At 44.7% G+C, this 17,970-nt stretch overlaps 1 protein-coding gene across 2 annotated transcripts in view; it reads left to right on the plus strand.

Moving 5' to 3' along the window:
* Nucleotides 1-17,970, plus strand: part of CCDC138 (coiled-coil domain containing 138) — a 62,039-nt gene that overhangs the window by 22,693 nt on the left and 21,376 nt on the right. For both annotated transcript variants that reach the window (XM_040425070.1, XM_040425071.1), the window contains exons 3-8: nt 4,121-4,203; nt 4,293-4,480; nt 5,470-5,628; nt 13,247-13,366; nt 15,305-15,382; nt 15,472-15,579. In XM_040425070.1, coding sequence (XP_040281004.1) covers nt 4,121-4,203; nt 4,293-4,480; nt 5,470-5,628; nt 13,247-13,366; nt 15,305-15,382; nt 15,472-15,579 — 736 coding nt within the window. The remainder of the gene's footprint in view (nt 1-4,120; nt 4,204-4,292; nt 4,481-5,469; nt 5,629-13,246; nt 13,367-15,304; nt 15,383-15,471; nt 15,580-17,970) is intronic.

Below are 17,970 nucleotides of genomic sequence, written 5' to 3' on the forward strand. Positions count from 1 at the left end.
CATTACCTGTATGCTCAATATAAGGAGAATAGCAGAAACTCCTAATGCTGGGCATACATGTAATGATTGCGGAGACCCTCAAATGCCAGGGCAGTACAAACACCTCACAAATAACACCATTTTGGAAAGAAGACACCCCAAGGTATTCGCTGAGGGGCATATTGAGTCCATGAAAGATTGAAATTTTTGTCCCAAGTTAGCGGAAAGGGAGACTTTGTGAGAAAAAAATGTAAAAAAATCAATTTCCGCTAACTTGTGGCAAAATTTTTTTTTTTCTATGAACTCGCCATGCCCCTCATTGAATACCTTGGGGTGTCTTCTTTCCAAAATGGGGTCACATGTGGGGTATTTATACTGCCCTGGCATTTTAGGGGCCCCAAAGCGTGAGAAGAAGTCTGGTATCCAAATGTCTAAAAATGCCCTCCTAAAAGGAATTTGGGCACCTTTGCCCACCTAGGCTGCAAAAAAGTGTCACACATGTGGTATCTCCGTATTCAGGAGAAGTTGGGGGAATGTGTTTTGGGGTGTCATTTTACATATACCCATGCTGGGTGAGATAAATATCTTGGTCAAATGCCAACTTTGTATAAAAAAATGGGAAAAGTTGTCTTTTGCCAAGATATTTCTCTCACCCAGCATGGGTATATGTAAAATGACACCCCAAAACACATCCCCCAACTTCTCCTGAATACGGAGATACCACATGTGTGACACTTTTTTGCAGCCTAGGTGGGCAAAGGGGCCCACATTCCAAAGAGCACCTTTCGGATTTCACAGGTCATTTACCTACTTACCACACATTAGGGCCCCTGGAAAATGCCAGGGCAGTATAACTACCCCACAAGTGACCCCATTTTGGAAAGAAGACACCCCAAGGTATTCCGTGAGGGGCATGGCAAGTTCCTAGAATTTTTTATTTTTTGTCACAAGTTAGTGGAAAATGATGATTTTTTTTTTTTTTCATACAAAGTCTCATATTCCACTAACTTGTGACAAAAAAGAAAAACTTCCATGAACTCACTATGCCCATCAGCGAATACCTTGGGGTGTCTTCTTTCCAAAATGGGGTCACTTGTGGGGTAGTTATACTGCCCTGGCATTCTAGGGGCCCAAATGTGTGGTAAGGAGTTTGAAATCAAATTCTGTAAAAAATGACCAGTGAAATCCGAAAGGTGCTCTTTGGAATATGGGCCCCTTTGCCCACCTAGGCTGCAAAAAAGTGTCACACATCTGGTATCTCCGTATTCAGGAGAAGTTGGGGAATGTGTTTTGGGGTGTCATTTTACATATACCTATGCTGGGTGAGAGAAATATCTTGGCAAAAGACAACTTTTCCCATTTTTTTTATACAAAGTTGGCATTTGACCAAGATATTTATCTCACCCAGCATGGGTATATGTAAAAAGACACCCCAAAACACATTCCCCAACTTCTCCTGAATACGGAGATACCAGATGTGTGACACTTTTTTGCAGCCTAGGTGGGCAAAGGGGCCCATATTCCAAAGAGCACCTTTCGGATTTCACTGGTCATTTTTTACAGAATTTGATTTCAAACTCCTTACCACACATTTGGGCCCCTAGAATGCCAGGGCAGTATTACTACCCCACAAGTGACCCCATTTTGGAAAGAAGAGACCCCAAGGTATTCGCTGATGGGCATAGTGAGTTCATAGAACTTTTTATTTTTTGTCACAAGTTAGTGGAATATGAGACTTTGTAAGAAAAAAATAAAAATAAATCATCATTTTCCGCTAACTTGTGACAAAAAATAAAATGTTCTATGAACTCACTATGCCCATCAGCGAATACCTTAGGGTGTCTACTTTCCGAAATGGGGTCATTTGTGGGGTGTTTGTACTGTCTGGGCATTGTAGAACCTCAGGAAACATGACAGGTGCTCAGAAAGTCAGAGCTGCTTCAAAAAGCGGAAATTCACATTTTTGTACCATAGTTTGTAAACGCTATAACTTTTACCCAAACCATTTTTTTATACCCAAACATTTTTTTTTTATCAACGACATGTAGAACAATAAATTTAGAGCAAACTTTATATATGGATCTCGTTTTTTTTGTAAAATTTTACAACTGAAAGTGAAAAATGTCATTTTTTTGCAAAAAAATCGTTAAATTTCGATTAATAACAAAAAAAGTAAAAATGTCAGCAGCAATGAAATACCACCAAATGAAAGCTCTATTAGTGAGAAGAAAAGGAGGTAAAATTCATTTGGGTGGTAAGTTGCATGACCGAGCAATAAATGGTGAAAGTAGTGTAGGTCAGAAGTGTAAAAAGTGGCCTGGTCTTTCAGGGTGTTTAAGCCATGGGGGCTGAGGTGGTTAAAATCCACAGCTAGATCAATTTGTGCTGTATATTATTTACACAGTATGTAGATTTTGTAAAACGTTTCTGGTACAGTAATACACTGTGCATTTTCTGCTTGCAATTGCACAGTGTATCCACCTTGTATGTGCATATCAATATTCTGAATTTATCATCAGTTTCCCCTCTGCAGTCTCTGTCTCTAATTGCCAATTGTCCCTGAGTAAGTGGGCGGAGACTAGCTGCTGTGATGTCTCCCATACACAGCGCACACAGAGAAGAGTAGATCCTGCTCCCCTGTCTCCTTGTAGCACACTCCTTGAAGCTGTAACACCATGGAGGACATAGTACAGCAGTACTGGGTAGTATAGCTATGAATCCAGTCCTGGAGTGAGATAGGAAACTTACTAGGTCCTTCAGCAGCAACATCTCTGTATGACTCTGCCTCTGGCTCCCTTCAGCAACTCACTCCTCCTCCCTTGGCCATATATTTCTATAGTCCATCTCTTAAGATAGATTTTTCTGTGAATTGAGAGTGAATGATAGATGCAAGAGGAAGAATGGAGGAGGAATAGTGGCTCATAAGTGGAGAAGGAGGCATTTTCTCTAACCAGGTATATTCTAACCTGTGATGGCTAGTTCCCATTGTTCGCCCGCAAACATATGCGGGCTGCCATCTTTTTTCACAAGTCCGGCAAGGCACAGGTAAGCCCTTACCTGTGCCTGTGCCGCGAGCCGGTCTGAAAACAAGTGCGGTCAGCGGGAGCAGGCAGTTCCGAGAACAGCCACCGGGTGCCTTCATCGGGCTGTTCTCGGAACTGCCTGCTCCCGGTGACCGCATTTGTTTTCAGACTGGCTCGCGGCACAGGCAAGGGCTTACCTGTGCCTCGCCGGACTTGTGAAAAAAGATGGCAGCCCGCATATGTTCGCGGGCGAACAATGCGAACTGGCCATCACTGATTCTAATATATCTTATATCACTTGTAGAACTGATTTATGCAAAGTTTGTTGAAAGTATGTTACCTTTTTAAAGGCTTTTTCCAATACAATATTGACAACCTATCATCGGGATAAGTCAGGGATCAGCAACCTCCAGCACTCCGGCTGTTTTCATTTACTTCTATGGGAGCTAAAAGGAAATCTGAACAAGTGGGATTGCTGGGAAGTTTCACAGCAGAAAGTTGCTGACCCCTGGGATAGGTCAACAATATCAGATTGGTGTGGGTCCAACTTCCGGCACCACTGCCGTTTGAAAGGGTTGTGGCGCTTAGACGAGCACTGTGGTCTCCTCACAGCATACCAAGCACGGTGCCATAGATTGTATAGTGGCTTTGCTTGGTATTGCACCCCAGGCCCATTCACTTGAATAGTACTAAGCAGCACATAGGAAATGTGACCAATGCATGTGACGTCACTGGCCTAGGAAGAGGCTGCAGTGCTCAATCAATTGTCGTGACTTCTTTAAACAGCTGATCGGTGGGGGTGCCGGTAGTCAGACCTCCACTGATGTTATACTGATCCTGAGGATAGGTCATTAATATTGTACTCCCAGAAAACCCCATTTAAGGGAGGCACTATCAGTACAGTATAAGCAAAGGGATTCTTACTTATTTCTCTATCTGCACCAAAGTAGAAAAGGATATACATATGGTTGATGACATTTGTATTGGATGTATTATTTCATATTTCTATCACTTTGCAGAAATTGTGGATTAGTGTTTTACAATTTTATTCTTGCATTGGTCTTATAAAATGAAGACCATACATGATGTATTTTGGATTGATTATTTTATGATTACAGCCAACTAGAGATCACAGATGAACACATTGATGATGAGGTGTGCCCGCTTCAGGATTCGATTACCCATTTGTATACAGAAACAGGTAACCAGGACAAGTAATGCACATTTGACAGCAGTGTCTTGTATCTGTAGTGCCACTTATCATAGAGGCTGTGATTTATTTTCTTGTAGATGTTACTTTGCCATCCCACTTGACAGCGAACTCATTTACTGAACCATCCTTTCTAATGAGTGATGCCGCTGGTTCTAAACAGAATATGAGGAAGCCTCAAAACTCTGTATTAAAGAGCCCAAATGTTTTGCCTTGTGAGATTCATGATATATATGAAGAGCTGTCAAAAATTCATCTAAAACTACAGGTAGGACTTCTTGAGGTTGAAATAAAAACTAGGAAAGTGCCTGAACTAGCAAATTGTCTGAACTGCTGACATTTTTGGGGAACTTTGACAGCACACAGTGGGAGAACATGGGGCAGTATAATAAGGAAAAGTACCAATCCAGACTCCTACTGATGTAGTACTACCATTAATAGTATGTAAACTGCAGGTAGGACTTCTTTAGGGATGTTTTAATGTGAATTCAAAAGATTTGAGAATTAATAAGCTTATGCAGGCTAAGTGAATAAATATATTTACTAAGTTTGATTAAATATAAGGTAAAACAGACAAATCAAATAGACAATAGTAAATAACAATCACTGGCCTACACTTACAATATGGGGTGGGACTCTGGTCACCATGCCGTAGCACATGGACAACTACCCAGTGAAGAGATAGGAATAGATCAATTCATCCTACCTAGAATAAAGTTGAAGTGGAGTGCCAACTGTCAGTGCAAACCAGAGTTATAGCTTTCAGCCCCTCCTCCAGTGTGCAGCACGCATGTCTCTAAGATAACCATTCAGGAATGTGCCCTGAACACAATGGAGGATGGTTATGATCTAACTATCCCTAACCCACTGCATGACAAGGAATATCATTACACAGAATATTAAAGGGGACAGAACCAATCAGTACTTAAAAACACCCTTACAACACAGGGATGACTTAAAACTGGGACAATGCAAAATACATTGATTGTCAGCAGTCCGAACAGTCTATTATAGGGAGCTTTGCACAGTGGGGGAACAGATGGGCCGTGTGAAAATGAAGAAGTACCCATCCGGACTCCTACTCATGTAGTACTGCCGTTAATAGTCCTTAAAGAGGTTATCCCACATATTTAAGAACATTTTACTCACATATTTGGATAAGTTTATCCCCTTTAACTGGGGATAAATCTCTTTCCTAACATTGTTTGGTTTGTGCATGCAAACTGATTGTAACATGCACGTTTCTGCTTTGTATAGCAAGAAAGAATATCACAGCAGGAATATTCCCTTCAGTTGAAAAGGCGAGAGCAGCGTTTAGAAGAAAAGGAGGAGATGCTTCTGAAGCACCAGGCCACACTGAGCAAGATAAAAGATGTGGAGGACACTGTGCATGAGAAGTTTCGAATAATGAAAGAGGTAATTTTCTTTTCTAGCTTTTGTTTTGCGGTTTCACCTTTCTCGCTGGTATCATCGGGGGACACAGGACCGTGGGTATAGCTTGCTGCTGCCACTAGGAGACGACACTAGGCTAAAAAAAAGACTTGGCTCCTCCCCTGCAGGCTTTACCCCCTCCAGCCTGGAGAGAGCATGTCAGTTTTTAGCTTAGTGTCGTAGGAGGCAGACCCCCTGCTCTGCAGGGTGGCTGTTACTTTTTAATTTTTATTTTCCTTTTAGGTTGGGGGTCCAGGGCTATTAAGAGCTCTGCATGCCCGGGGAGGCTGACCGGTGACGCCTATTCCACCACTCTGCCTCCCACAAGAAAACAAAGTGGACCAGGAGGGCTTGACCTTCCTGCTCCCCCCATCCATAGGGCCACCTGTTCCTGCCCTTCAACCCGGTCCCTGTCACTTGTGCCAGGGACTGAAGAGGTGGCTCTGCTGGTCCAGGTCACAAGGGCGAAGAACACAGATGAAGGCAGGTGAGTAGTCCGGAGTGGGTAAGTGTCCTCAGCCCCCCCCGGGTCCCCCCCCCCTCCCCCTTGTCACCTCGTCAAAATGGAGGACCTTCTTTCTTAAGTGGCCCAGACCTAACTGAGGGCCCCGCATTACATCAGCCCCTGAGTTAGGTCTGGGCTGCTATCCATGTCTGGGGGCCTGGGTTCCCCTATTATACTCGGGGGGATTATCTAAGGGCGCATCCCTAGCTTCCGCGGCCTCACCTTATCCGGCCTGCGGGGTGAGCACCCACGGCCGGTATACATCCAGGGCGCTCGAGACTCGGCCGGGCGCCGAAACTTTAGGCCCCGGCTTCTCTTCGGGCCTACCGGTACCGCCGATTGAAAGGTAAACTCAGTCCCTCTGTTTACCGGTTGGCAATGCGCCGACTATGTCCCGGCTTTGCGGCCTACTAGGCCGCAACTTTTTATTTTGATTATGGAGGGGGCGGGTTCGTCCTTTAGGCGCGAATTCTCCCCGACTAGCGGTCCCTCCTCCCCCAGGTGCTAGCTGAGCTCCGCCTTCAGTCATCTAGCTGGGTTAACCCTTCATGGTAAGCCGCATTTTTGCAGCAGGCACTGGATTATTCCAGTGTCCCTTTCTCCAGACCAAATGCCTTAAGTTTAAAATATTTAACCTCTTCCTGATGTCCTGCCCCCTCAACCCACATCATCCGCAGGACCATCCTGATAGTGTTATCGAAGACTGGCCCATGTCCTATCCGGTCAGTGGAGGATTGCTCAGGGTTATTTGGTTGATAAAGGACATCCGAAGTATCCCAAACCACCCTTCTGGGAGGCCACCACCTGTGCAACCCAGTGGAGGACCTCTGTAATCCCAATCCGCGCTACGGGGCCATTTTGTTGATGATACTCTACCTGTGCAAAATCAGGGGAGCACATCTGAAGGATTCCCAATCCGCCCTCTGAGGCCGTTTGGTTGATAATACTCCACCTACACAAATCCGCCCTCTGAGGCCATGAGAACACTCCACCTGCGCAACTCCAGGGGAGCACATCGGAAGGTTCCCAATCCCCCCTGCGGGGCCGTTTGGTTGATAATGCTCCACCTGCGCAAATCCAGGGGAGCACATCTGAAGGTTTCCCAATCCACTCTCCGGGGTCGTGGGTTGATTAAGTACCACCCACTCAATCCAGTGAGCGGTCCTGTGGAGGTGCCGATTCCACCTCCTGGGTGGTTTGATTGTTATTTCATCACCGACACAGCCTGCATCCGCCATGGCTGATGCTGAGAGGTAGAACTGTGTACGAACGGGCCAGAGCAGGACATGTTTCCTCCTCTGTCTCCTCCGCACCTCCTCCCTTTCTCAATAAGGTTATATTCAGAACTCTCCCTTTCGGCAGGGGTTGGTTCTGAGGAAAGGGGGGATCTGTTCTGCGGACTCTGATATGAATCCAGTTCAATCTTCTAGTATTGCATCCCTACTGACCAGCTGTACTGATGATATGCATTACCCCCTTCCTTAGGCGGCATTGCACAACTACTGGATAGGTGGACTGACTGCACTAGTCAGTGCCAGCCATTCGCGTCCCTCCTTCCGTACTTGATGGAATTACCGTTCCACTGGGTACAGTACTGGCAGTATACATTAGCCTCTCTCATAGGGGACGTTTTGGCAATATCACTGGTGGCAGTGTTTACCGTAAGCATTCCCCCCTTACATAAGTGGAGGAATTTCTCTTTCCACCGGGTACAAGACTGATCATATGCATTACCCTCTTCCCTAGGTGCGTAATTCTCTACCATTGAGTTCAGTTCCTGCTGGGTGCATTTCTCCCCGCCATAGGCGAGGTTCTTCTGCTAACTCAGGATACAGTACTTCCTGTATATTTTTCTCCCCTTCATAGGAGGAGTAATTACACTCCCACTGAGTTCAGTGCTTACCGTAGGTATTCCCCCCTCCATGGAGGGGTGAGTACACTACCGTTGGATACGGTTCTGGTTATCTTGCTACCCCCCTTCCAACTAATGGGAACTCGCTAAGCATCTTGCATGCTTTATTTCAACTCAGCCACTAGATGTCTTGCCTTCTTTCAGGTGGGCCGTGGCAACAGTCGTCACTGTTGGTGCCTTGTACTCTTCATCTAGTGAAATATGGATTCTGCCACTGGATACTGTGGCTACTCCCATATTGGATCCCCCCTTTTCTTCCGGTGCTGGTTGGGGGCGCAGAGGTGTCGTCCTTGTGCCACAACTCTTCCTTACCTAGGTGAGGGGGTTCGCTGACAAGCTGCAATGCAACTACAGAGTGTTCTTCTAAGCAGGGGAAGCTTTCACACTAGGGCCGGAGATCGTAGTCACTGCAGTGGGACAGCCCCCTCGGGCAAGGGTTCTACCCTGGCACTGCTTCGGTGGTCGCTCCGGTTCAGCCCCCTTTATTCACGGAGTACCTCAGGATGGCTTTACTTAACTGAGACAGCATGGTACCATGCTACTTCTGGGTATCCTTAGGCATCTCCCTCTATTTTTCGCTGGTGGAGCATGCTGTAGCTCTTACTGTACAAGGGGTATGTGCACCCCCACTACATACTAGGGTTCCTACTGCACAGTTCCTTCGTCAGATGACGGTTTCTACTGACTCTGGAATTAGTATCCCCTACGGTGCGGCCTCCTCCTCCTCAGCCGGAGTATGGCTTTAGCATTGCCCTTGTGGCTTCCCTTGTCCGGGCTCCTCCTCAGGCAGTGTATTGCATTACCAAGAGATCCTGTAAAGAGATCCTGTAGAGTGCCAGTCTCTTATGGCAATGGGCTTTGGCCCTGGCCTCTTAATTGTCTATACTTCTGTTAATTGTCCGTTGATCTGACAACTGTTGTTCTGGTATCGTCAACTCGGGCTTTGCATTGACGTTCATGCCATAGCTATCAGCACCTTACTTTGGGTGCGCTCTTCTGGGTAGCTGAGTCCTTGCGGCACTCGTCTACCACTACAGTGATACCTTTCTTCAGAAATTATTACTGTCTGTTTCTCCTCAAGCCGTTGGTGGTCTTTCCTTTCACTGCTCATTCCAGGGGTGGACTGCGGGTCCCCCCCCACACCGGGCAGAGCGGGTGCCTTCACACCTTGCCACCACTGGTGGGGGTTTCGTTCCTGGAACAGGACACCCCTTTTTTCTTTCCTGTCCTTCCTCTAGCTGGATATGGCTGGCCATCTTCCCCTTCGATCTACTTGACGGTAGCACTGGGCTGTACGGCTCGGGAATCCGGAATACATTTTTTTTTCCATGAGGAGTATTCTCGTTTCTTGGTTATCTGGCCGTCCAGGCAGTGTCCCGCATGGTCAATATATATCACTTATGGGGCTTTCCATCACCGGTGATGCTCACCTCATATTTTTTTTTTGCTTCTATCTTCATCCGAGGTATTGGTTCTTGGCCTACAGTTGGGCATGCCTGGCTCAGGAATTTTTTTTCTCAGTAGCTTATCTCGCTAGAAGTCTCACCACAAGCCCGAAGGCTCTAGGGACATTAGTCTACCAAGTTACCATTTTCTCAGGGGTGTCCTTTTAACCAGAGGAGGACCCTGCGGACCTGGATTTTGGTTCTGCTTCCGCAGTTGTGGCCAGCAGCCGGCTTCGTCCCAGCCACCTCTGGGACTTCTTCTTCTCCTTTTTTATTTCTAGGAAGGCGGTGTTCCGGGTGGCGGAATCTTCCACCCGGCGGCTTTCCGAGTTGATAGCGCCTTCTTGCACCTACTTTTTTCCAAGTCATCTACATCCAGGGTTGGGCTAGGTACCTGGTTTCGTCCAGTCAACCGATGGGTCGTTTGGTGGTGTTTCAGTGAGAAACATGTCCCTTCTCTGTGAGTCTTCTTCCCCTCTTTTTATTCTGGGAAGGTGGAATCCCTGGGGGCCGGCTTTTCCACCCATCGAATTTGGGAGCTGGGAGTACCTTCTTGTAATACGTTTTTCTTATCAGGTACCCACATATGGCAGTGCTCCGCCCATTACCTTCTTTTTGCTGACGGTAGTCACCGCCTTCCGTGTCGACAGAACATTGTTTTCCCTTCTTTTTCCTTCTCCCTCACACTCGAGAGAGTGAGCTCTCCTTCCGAATGTATGTCTGCTTGTCCATGACTAGCTCTTTCCGCCGTGCAGATTTTTACCTGGTCATTCCTGGAGGTCCTTGGAAGCGCTCGATGGTCTCCAAGGGGTGTTCCAGGTGAATCCGTTGGCAGCTGCTTAGGCATTCCGCTTCCGGGGCAAGACACCGCCCATCGGAGTTCGGGACATCTGACCAGCGGCCAGCTCTTCGGGGGATACATGTTTAACCCTGCATCAGCTTCAGGTTGTATATGGCAGCGCCTTGGTCTTCCTGGCGCACGTTCACCAAGTTTTTCTGGCACGTGCTCCTAGGCATCGCCAGTGCGGCTCTGGGCTTCCGGGTCTCGCAGGCAGCAGTGCATTTAGCATTCTCGTGGGTGCTATTCCATGGGCGTGGATCTTTTTCCCTCCCCATGGACTGCTTTAGGACGTCCCACGGTCCTGTGTCCCGCAATGATACCAGCGAGAAAACGAGATTTTGTGAAACTCCCCTGTAAAATCTCTTTCTCGCGGGGTTCATTGGGGGACACAGCACCCACCCAGTATTTATCATTGTTGCATCTCTTTTACTTGGCACATGTTTTCTACTACTCCTACTGCTTGTGCACAAACTGACATGCTCTCTCCAGGCTGGAGGGGGTATAGCCTGCAGGGGAGTAGCTAAGTCTTTTTTTAGCCTAGTGTCACCTCCTAGTGGCAGCAGCAAGCTATACCCACGGTCCTGTGTCCCCCAATGAACCGCGCGAGAAAGAGATTCTACAGGTGAGTTTCACAAAATCTCGTTTTCTCTTACATGCTGGGTTTGCTTTGGTATGTGCTTGTTAGTCTTTCCACGTACTGTATGTACATAACTGTGCTCCAGGGCTGATAACTTCTGCTGCACAGAGAGCCACCTAGGAGCCAATGGGCTGACTTTCAGGTAAGTCTGTGTGTTTGTTGTACTAATTGGCACAACTGGCAGGCAGTAATGATGGCACTCTCCAGTCATATGGCAGCATGGGTTTCATCTGGGTCTTGCTTGATTTATATTTTTACGTATCTTCTCCTTTACTGTGGCATCTATCTCGGCCTAAGACCCCATGCACATGACCTTAGCCATCTTGCAGTCCGCAAATCGCGGATCAGCAAAATACGGATGTTGTCCTTGTGCCATCTGTGTTTTATTTGCCCACCCACTGTTTTCAATGGGTACTAGGTCCGCAATTTGCCGACATCTTTTTGCGGAATGGACATACGGATCATTAGCATACTTTCTGCATTCGTATGTCTGTTCCGCAAATTGATAGAACATGTCCTGTACTTGACCGCAAAATCAGACCGTGGCCCCATTTAATTCAATGGTTCCACACAAAAAAAAAAGCTGATTCAACACAGACTGCATCCATATTTTGTGGATCCATGACTTGCAGACCACAAAACGGATACGGTTGTGTGCTTAAGGCCTAAATTGTAATGCTGGTTAATCAAAATCTTGTAAAAGTAAAGACTGCAATACAGAGGGTGTAAAAGATGGGGGGGCACATATGAAAAGCAGCGCAGTTCAGGAGTAGCTACCTATAGGTGGCACTAGAGAGTTTTCTTCCTTTTGGAGTGACGGCTAATTTGAACACTTTTTGCCATCTTGCAAAGAAGTCGCCTACACCAGGTGGATCTCCACAAGGAGAACCAATACCCTCTAACAGCAGCCTGTAAACTGTAGATGAGCAGTTGTATTAAATACGTTGCCATTTATTTCTTAGTACATTGCTTTTCTTTATTTCTTAGTACATTGCTTTTTTTTTTTCTTTTTTTTTTTAGAGGCTTTAAAATGAATACTGTAAAATAAAATGGTTATATGTATAGTACACACGGCAGTCCACACTTACACACAGCGGACCTCGTCTAAGCGTTCTTATTACAACCCTCATGCTTCTCGCTTTGTTTTTTATGTGTTCATAGATTTTCATAACCTTGTAATAGATTTCTTTGAACATGGCATAGTTTCCGTAGTGTGACTAACAAGTTGAGTAACACATCTTATACAGGGCACATCAAACAGCATTCTAATACCATATGTCCCAAAATAAAAGGTATGTCGTTCTCCAGTTCAAACATATTGAAACAATTTCAAGAATAAATCAAGTGGTACAGATCTTTAAACTGTTCCACATTGGTCCATCGGGCTACGTGTATTATTAGCTGCTTATTTTGTGCAATACACGGCACCGACTGGGCCAACTCGGTTTGGCCTTGATTATTGTCACCCTCTGCTTTTGGCAGACCCCGTTCAATTAAACGATTGAAATGCACTCTTCACTAAGAGGAACAGTATTTTTAGAGCTGAGTCCTCATATACGTACAATTGTAAATGATCCGGGGCGATGTGAATCTACTAACCTCACAGCTTCAGAATCTCAGTCATTTCTATTGCAGTTTGAATGGTCAGGGGTCTGTAAGCGGCCCACAGACCGCCACAAAGTCCTGCAAGCAGTGTACAGTCCACAGAGCATGGGCAGTTCAGGAACTAAAAATGCTGCACCCAGTTGAGCAAGCACTATATAGTATCCAGCATCCAGTTCTCTCCATGAAAATGATGTCAATCAATACAAGCAAAATGAAGAGCAGTTGCTCATAATAATATCTAGATTGCAATAATAGTTTTTGACATGTCCTTAGGAAAATGAAGGTACCAGTCCAAAACGTTTTTATTCATATTCTAATATTTTTGGATTGTTGTTGAGAGTAAGAAACTGTTGTTTGCTGTATTACAGTAAAGTGTGTGCTCCTTGACGTGGGTCTTTCTAGTAAGCAAACATTACTTCGTTATTAGTGTTGAGCGAACTTGTGGTTTCAAGTTGGGCGTACAAGGTTCGGGTTATCTAAGAATTCCGTTATGGATTCCACTACCACGGACCATAACTTACGGTCCATAGTAGCGGAATCCATAACGGAATTCTTAGATAACCCGAACCTTGTACGCCCAACTTGAAACCACAAGTTCGCTCAACACTATTCGCTATAACTAATAATACTTATGATGCAATATGTTGTTTCTTTGCAGCAGCACGATGTACAGGTGAAGCAGCTGTCAGATGCCCTCAAAGAAAAGATCAAGGAGAACAAAAGATTGAAGTCATCTTTTGATACCTTAAAGGAAATGAATGACACCTTAAAAAAGCAGGCAAGACTGATTTCCCTCATTTTATGTTTTGCACATAGGATTTTTTTTCAGAATCCGTGTTACCATTATGGAATATGTGATTATTTAAAATTAATTTTACCTGAATGCAAACATTTACTCTGTTTTCAGCCACCAAACAATAAGTTGCTCGTTCAGATTTGTAAAGAAAAATGTACACAAAAGGGCAGATTTACACACTAGATTCTTGTCAGTGTATGGGGAGAGCCCATCTCTTCCCCCAACAGTTGATGTCAAGGCAGAGAAGGATCAGACATGTTGAATTACAGTGCCCAATCCTTTTGTTCCCCTGGGAGATAACCCTCCACAGGAGGAGATTGGCTGCAGTCTTCTCCTCTCTCCCCCCTTTGAAACACATACACACTTGGCTAAACCTTTAGACAGTGCAAACTTAGACTAGACTCCCCTGATAATGATATTAATATCTTTAATTATGTAGTGCCAGCACATTTTACAGCACTTTACAATCAACTGTATGCACACAAACCAAATCCGAGATTACAGAGTAACAGATTGTCAAGTCTATGTTTACACTGTTTAAATCTTAGACAGTGGGGCAGAAGTACTAATACTGTTTAGGGTAAACTCAGACTGGACACCCTAAAAATGTGCCAGATTTATCACAGTGGTTGATGGAAGATAAATCTGTCTAAGTCTGTATCATCTGTATCAAAGTTACTTTGGATCAAGAATTTTGGCAAAAATTTCTGCCTCAATTTTGGGGCATATTGCCACATCTTAAAGGGGTTGTCCGGGTTCAGAGCTGAACCCGGACACACCCAGAATTTCACCCAGACAGCTGCCAAACTCCGACTCTGATGGGCAGGCTTTAGCGCTGCCCTAGCCTGTAAAACGGCTAGGGCAGCACTAAAGCCCACCCATCAAATCTGGTGACGTCACTGCTGGGCGGTGTGTTATTATAAACAAAAAAAGCCCTTGCCCTGTGCAATCCAGCGTAGGGCAAGGGAGAGCATCTGAGCATGAAATGCTCCGATGCTCATAACAGGGGGCTGCCTGGGTGAAATTCTGGGTTTGTCTAGGTTCAGAACCCCTTTAAGCCACACTTTATTTCTCGCTAAGCAACACCCACTTCCCAGTAAGTAGTACATTAATGGTGGCCACGGCACTCATCAGTTATTTAAGACTTTTTGTCAGGTGCACATCCCTTTTAGAGCCTTCTCTACCCCAGGACCAATATTTCTGTAGATACACAATTTCAGACAGCAATCCAACATATGCAGTGTTAACATGAGAATCTTAATTTATTCAGCTGAATAAGTTAGTGTACAGTTGTACAACAACGTTTCGAGCTTAGGGAGTATGTAGCCCTTTGTCAAGCATGTTCGTGCTTCAAAAGCACGCCGGCTGTAGTGTGCAGCCATAGTTGGGCCTGGCAGAAAATGCTCAGTCAAATGATCCTCTGATACTCTAGATACTTGGAGATCAGGCCTGTGGTCAGGTCTTCTGCAGACAGCAGTGGGTATAGAGACAGGGGGTCATGAAGATCAGCACTTATCGGCTTGGGCACTGTATTGAACAACTCCAGTCCTGGAGTCCGACCTTACCATGTCTTTGCATAAACTGCAGCCAGAATACTAATAACAGAAATTTTGTGATGAGGCCTGTCATGGAAATCACTGGACACCAATGTAGTACTGTTACATGTATCCATGACCTTAAAGTACTGTGATTGGGTGATTTCTTTCTGTAAGGCCCCAGTCTTCTGCATAATGGTGTTAAGATTAGTTTTTTAGTTAGGCAAAAAGTTGCGTATCTTATCATTAGAGGATTTTACTTGCATACTCCTGACATGCCATTGTGGTTTCATACTGGAAACACAGCAAACCGCTGCAGATCATAGACCTAGTGATTGTCTGTCTAGTTTTTCAGTTCACTCATTTTTCTAATTGTTCCTTTCAGCTGAACGAAGTTAGTGAGCAAAATAAGAAACTGGAGAGTCAAGCTAAGAAGGTTCAGTCTCGTCTAGAAAACCTACAAGTGAGTTGTGTTATTTTTGTTTCCTGGTGCTATTATTGGTTATTAAACAAATTGTAATTTGGTAATGTGGATCATACGTTGTTTTCTAGAGAAAGCACTTATTCCATGCAGTTCAGAAAAGCAAAGATATTTCCCAAACTGTGCAGTTTCCAAAACCCCAAAATGTTGAGAAGAAACCTGCTCCCGTGAAACCCAAGGTACGCTTACTAGAAGATGTTGTAGGCCAATGTTTTAGTTACAGGTCTGTGTGTATATAACTTTATAGTCATTGATCGAGGATAAGCATCTAATCTCCCCAGCACATAAAAATGGAGGTCCTGGAGCCCTCTGTGAGAATGAACCACCTGATCGCTTTCACATCTATGGGACTGGGAAGTACAGCGTGCTGCAGTTTTAATAGAGAAACACAAGTACTTAAAGACTATGTACACCTTTTGGGGGCAATTTTTTTATGATTGCATTTTACTAATTTTGGGCTAAAAATTTGTCTTTATTAAAAATATTCAGCCGTTAACCCTTAACAAAGGATTAACTGTTTGTCTAGATGTGTGAATCATACTTTGTGCCATCATCTAATAAACCTTATCTCAAAATACTAAAAGGTTAGTAAGATAAGAATTAAGCCATAATGAGTGTTTAGGAGGTTAGAGATAAGGAGCCCATCAGCTGATCTGCCTGACGGAACACAGTAAAAATACAGAACAGCCACTAGAGAATCTCAAGGCTGTACAGAGAAAAGGGCTCAAAATGTTTAATTAAGACCAATTAAAAATTTTTTTTTTTTTTTTAGCTCAAAATGAATACAATGCTGTAGTAAAAATAAAATTGCTGCCAATGGTATGCATAGCCTTTAATAACACAGACACGTCAGGAGAATTTCTTTTTAACAAGATTTCAAGTTTGGCAAAACTTTTTTTTTCTGGTTTTTAGTTTAATTCTTAAAAGGGTTGTCCCATTAAAAATTTTCTACATATTTCAAACTAGAACCTGGATCTGAATACTTTTGTAATTGGATGTAATTAAAATGTATTATATCCCCTCAGTCAGTAAAATGTGTAGCACCACCTGTTGTTTGTTACTTTTCTTATTTCTTTGTCCACCTCAGTAACCTTGCTGAGGTGGTCATAAATGTAATTTAGCTGCCACCAACCCTATCTACTTTTAGAAGCTGTGACAATGACAGGAAAAGAACTGCAGCAGAAAGGACACTCACCCTGAACTGTGATAGGGGGATAGCTGCAGCAGAAAGAGCATGCCTGCTGAGTTGCTAGCTTCAAATAAATCTGTCAGAGGTCACAAAATGCCTACACCTAAAGGGGATTCTGATTATACCATATCTAGACGATTTTCTGATCGCTTCACCCTCACAGGAAATTCTATGATCCCACCTCTCAAGTGCAAACATGCTTTACCACCATGGGGTGGATTATAAACTTCAAAAAATCTGACCTATCTCCAGACCGAAGAAAGCTCTTCCTGGGAGTACTCTTAGGTTCTCATCTTCTAATGTCCTTTTTACTCCTAGAAAAACTGAGCAATCTACTTCAGAAAGTAACTCAGTTCTGCAGCCAAAGAGCTTCCTCCATCAGAAACATCATGACCATCCTGGGCCTTCTGACGGCTACAATCCCCTCGGTCAGATGGGCTCAGAGTCACACAAGGATCCTTCAGGCCTTCCTTTTATCCTCTTGGGACGGAACAAATTCCGCCCTAGAAAAGCGCGTTGTCATTCCAAATTCCGTAAAGAAGTCCTTAATGTGGTGGAGAGTAGAGAAGAACCTACGGACAGGGGTCTATTGGCGTCAGGAAAAACAGATGATTGTGACAACCGACGCCAGCGGTTCAGGATGGGGGGGTCATTCAGAAGGAAAAGTAGTTCAGGGCAGATAGGGAAGAAGATATGTTACATGCTTCCTCCAGCCTGAAAGAACTCTCAGCCATCTACAGAGTCATCGTCTCCCTTCACACTCCTTCATCTCCAAAACACACAAAAGTGTTATCAGACAACACCACGGCAGTTGCCTACCTGAACAAGCAGGGAAGGACCAGGAGCTGTTCCCTAGGGGCAGTGTCTCGGGACATTTTTCATTGGGCAGAAAGGAATCTCTTTTCCTTAACAGCAGTCCATGTGAAAGGAGAGAACCATGTAATAGCCGACTTCCTCAGCGGCTGGACTTTGAAAGAAGGAGAATGGTCCCTGAATCCTCAAATTTTTCAGCAGATCTGCAAAAAATGAGGAGTCCCCGATCTAGATCTATTTGCCACAAGGGACAACAGGCAGACCAATAAATTTTGCTCCCTTTCCCGACAGGACCAGCCATTATGGGTAGATGCGCTATCCCAGCCATGGCCGAAAGCTCTTCTTTATGCTTTTCCTCTCTTCAATTTGTTCCAAGAACTCTTATGAAGGTGGAGGAGGAAGCAGCTCAGATAATATTCATTCCATTTTGGCCAAGGAGATCTTGGTTCCCCCTGCTGCTCAAGTTATCTGCAAGAATATTCTGGACCTTTCCATCAACCCCGGACCTTTTTTACCAAGGACCAGTATTTCATCCCAGGGTAAATCAACCCAGCTTGACGACCTGGCG

Source organism: Bufo bufo, chromosome 3, assembly GCF_905171765.1.
Source record: "Bufo bufo chromosome 3, aBufBuf1.1, whole genome shotgun sequence".
In the NCBI taxonomy this organism is placed as follows: Eukaryota; Metazoa; Chordata; class Amphibia; order Anura; family Bufonidae; genus Bufo; species Bufo bufo.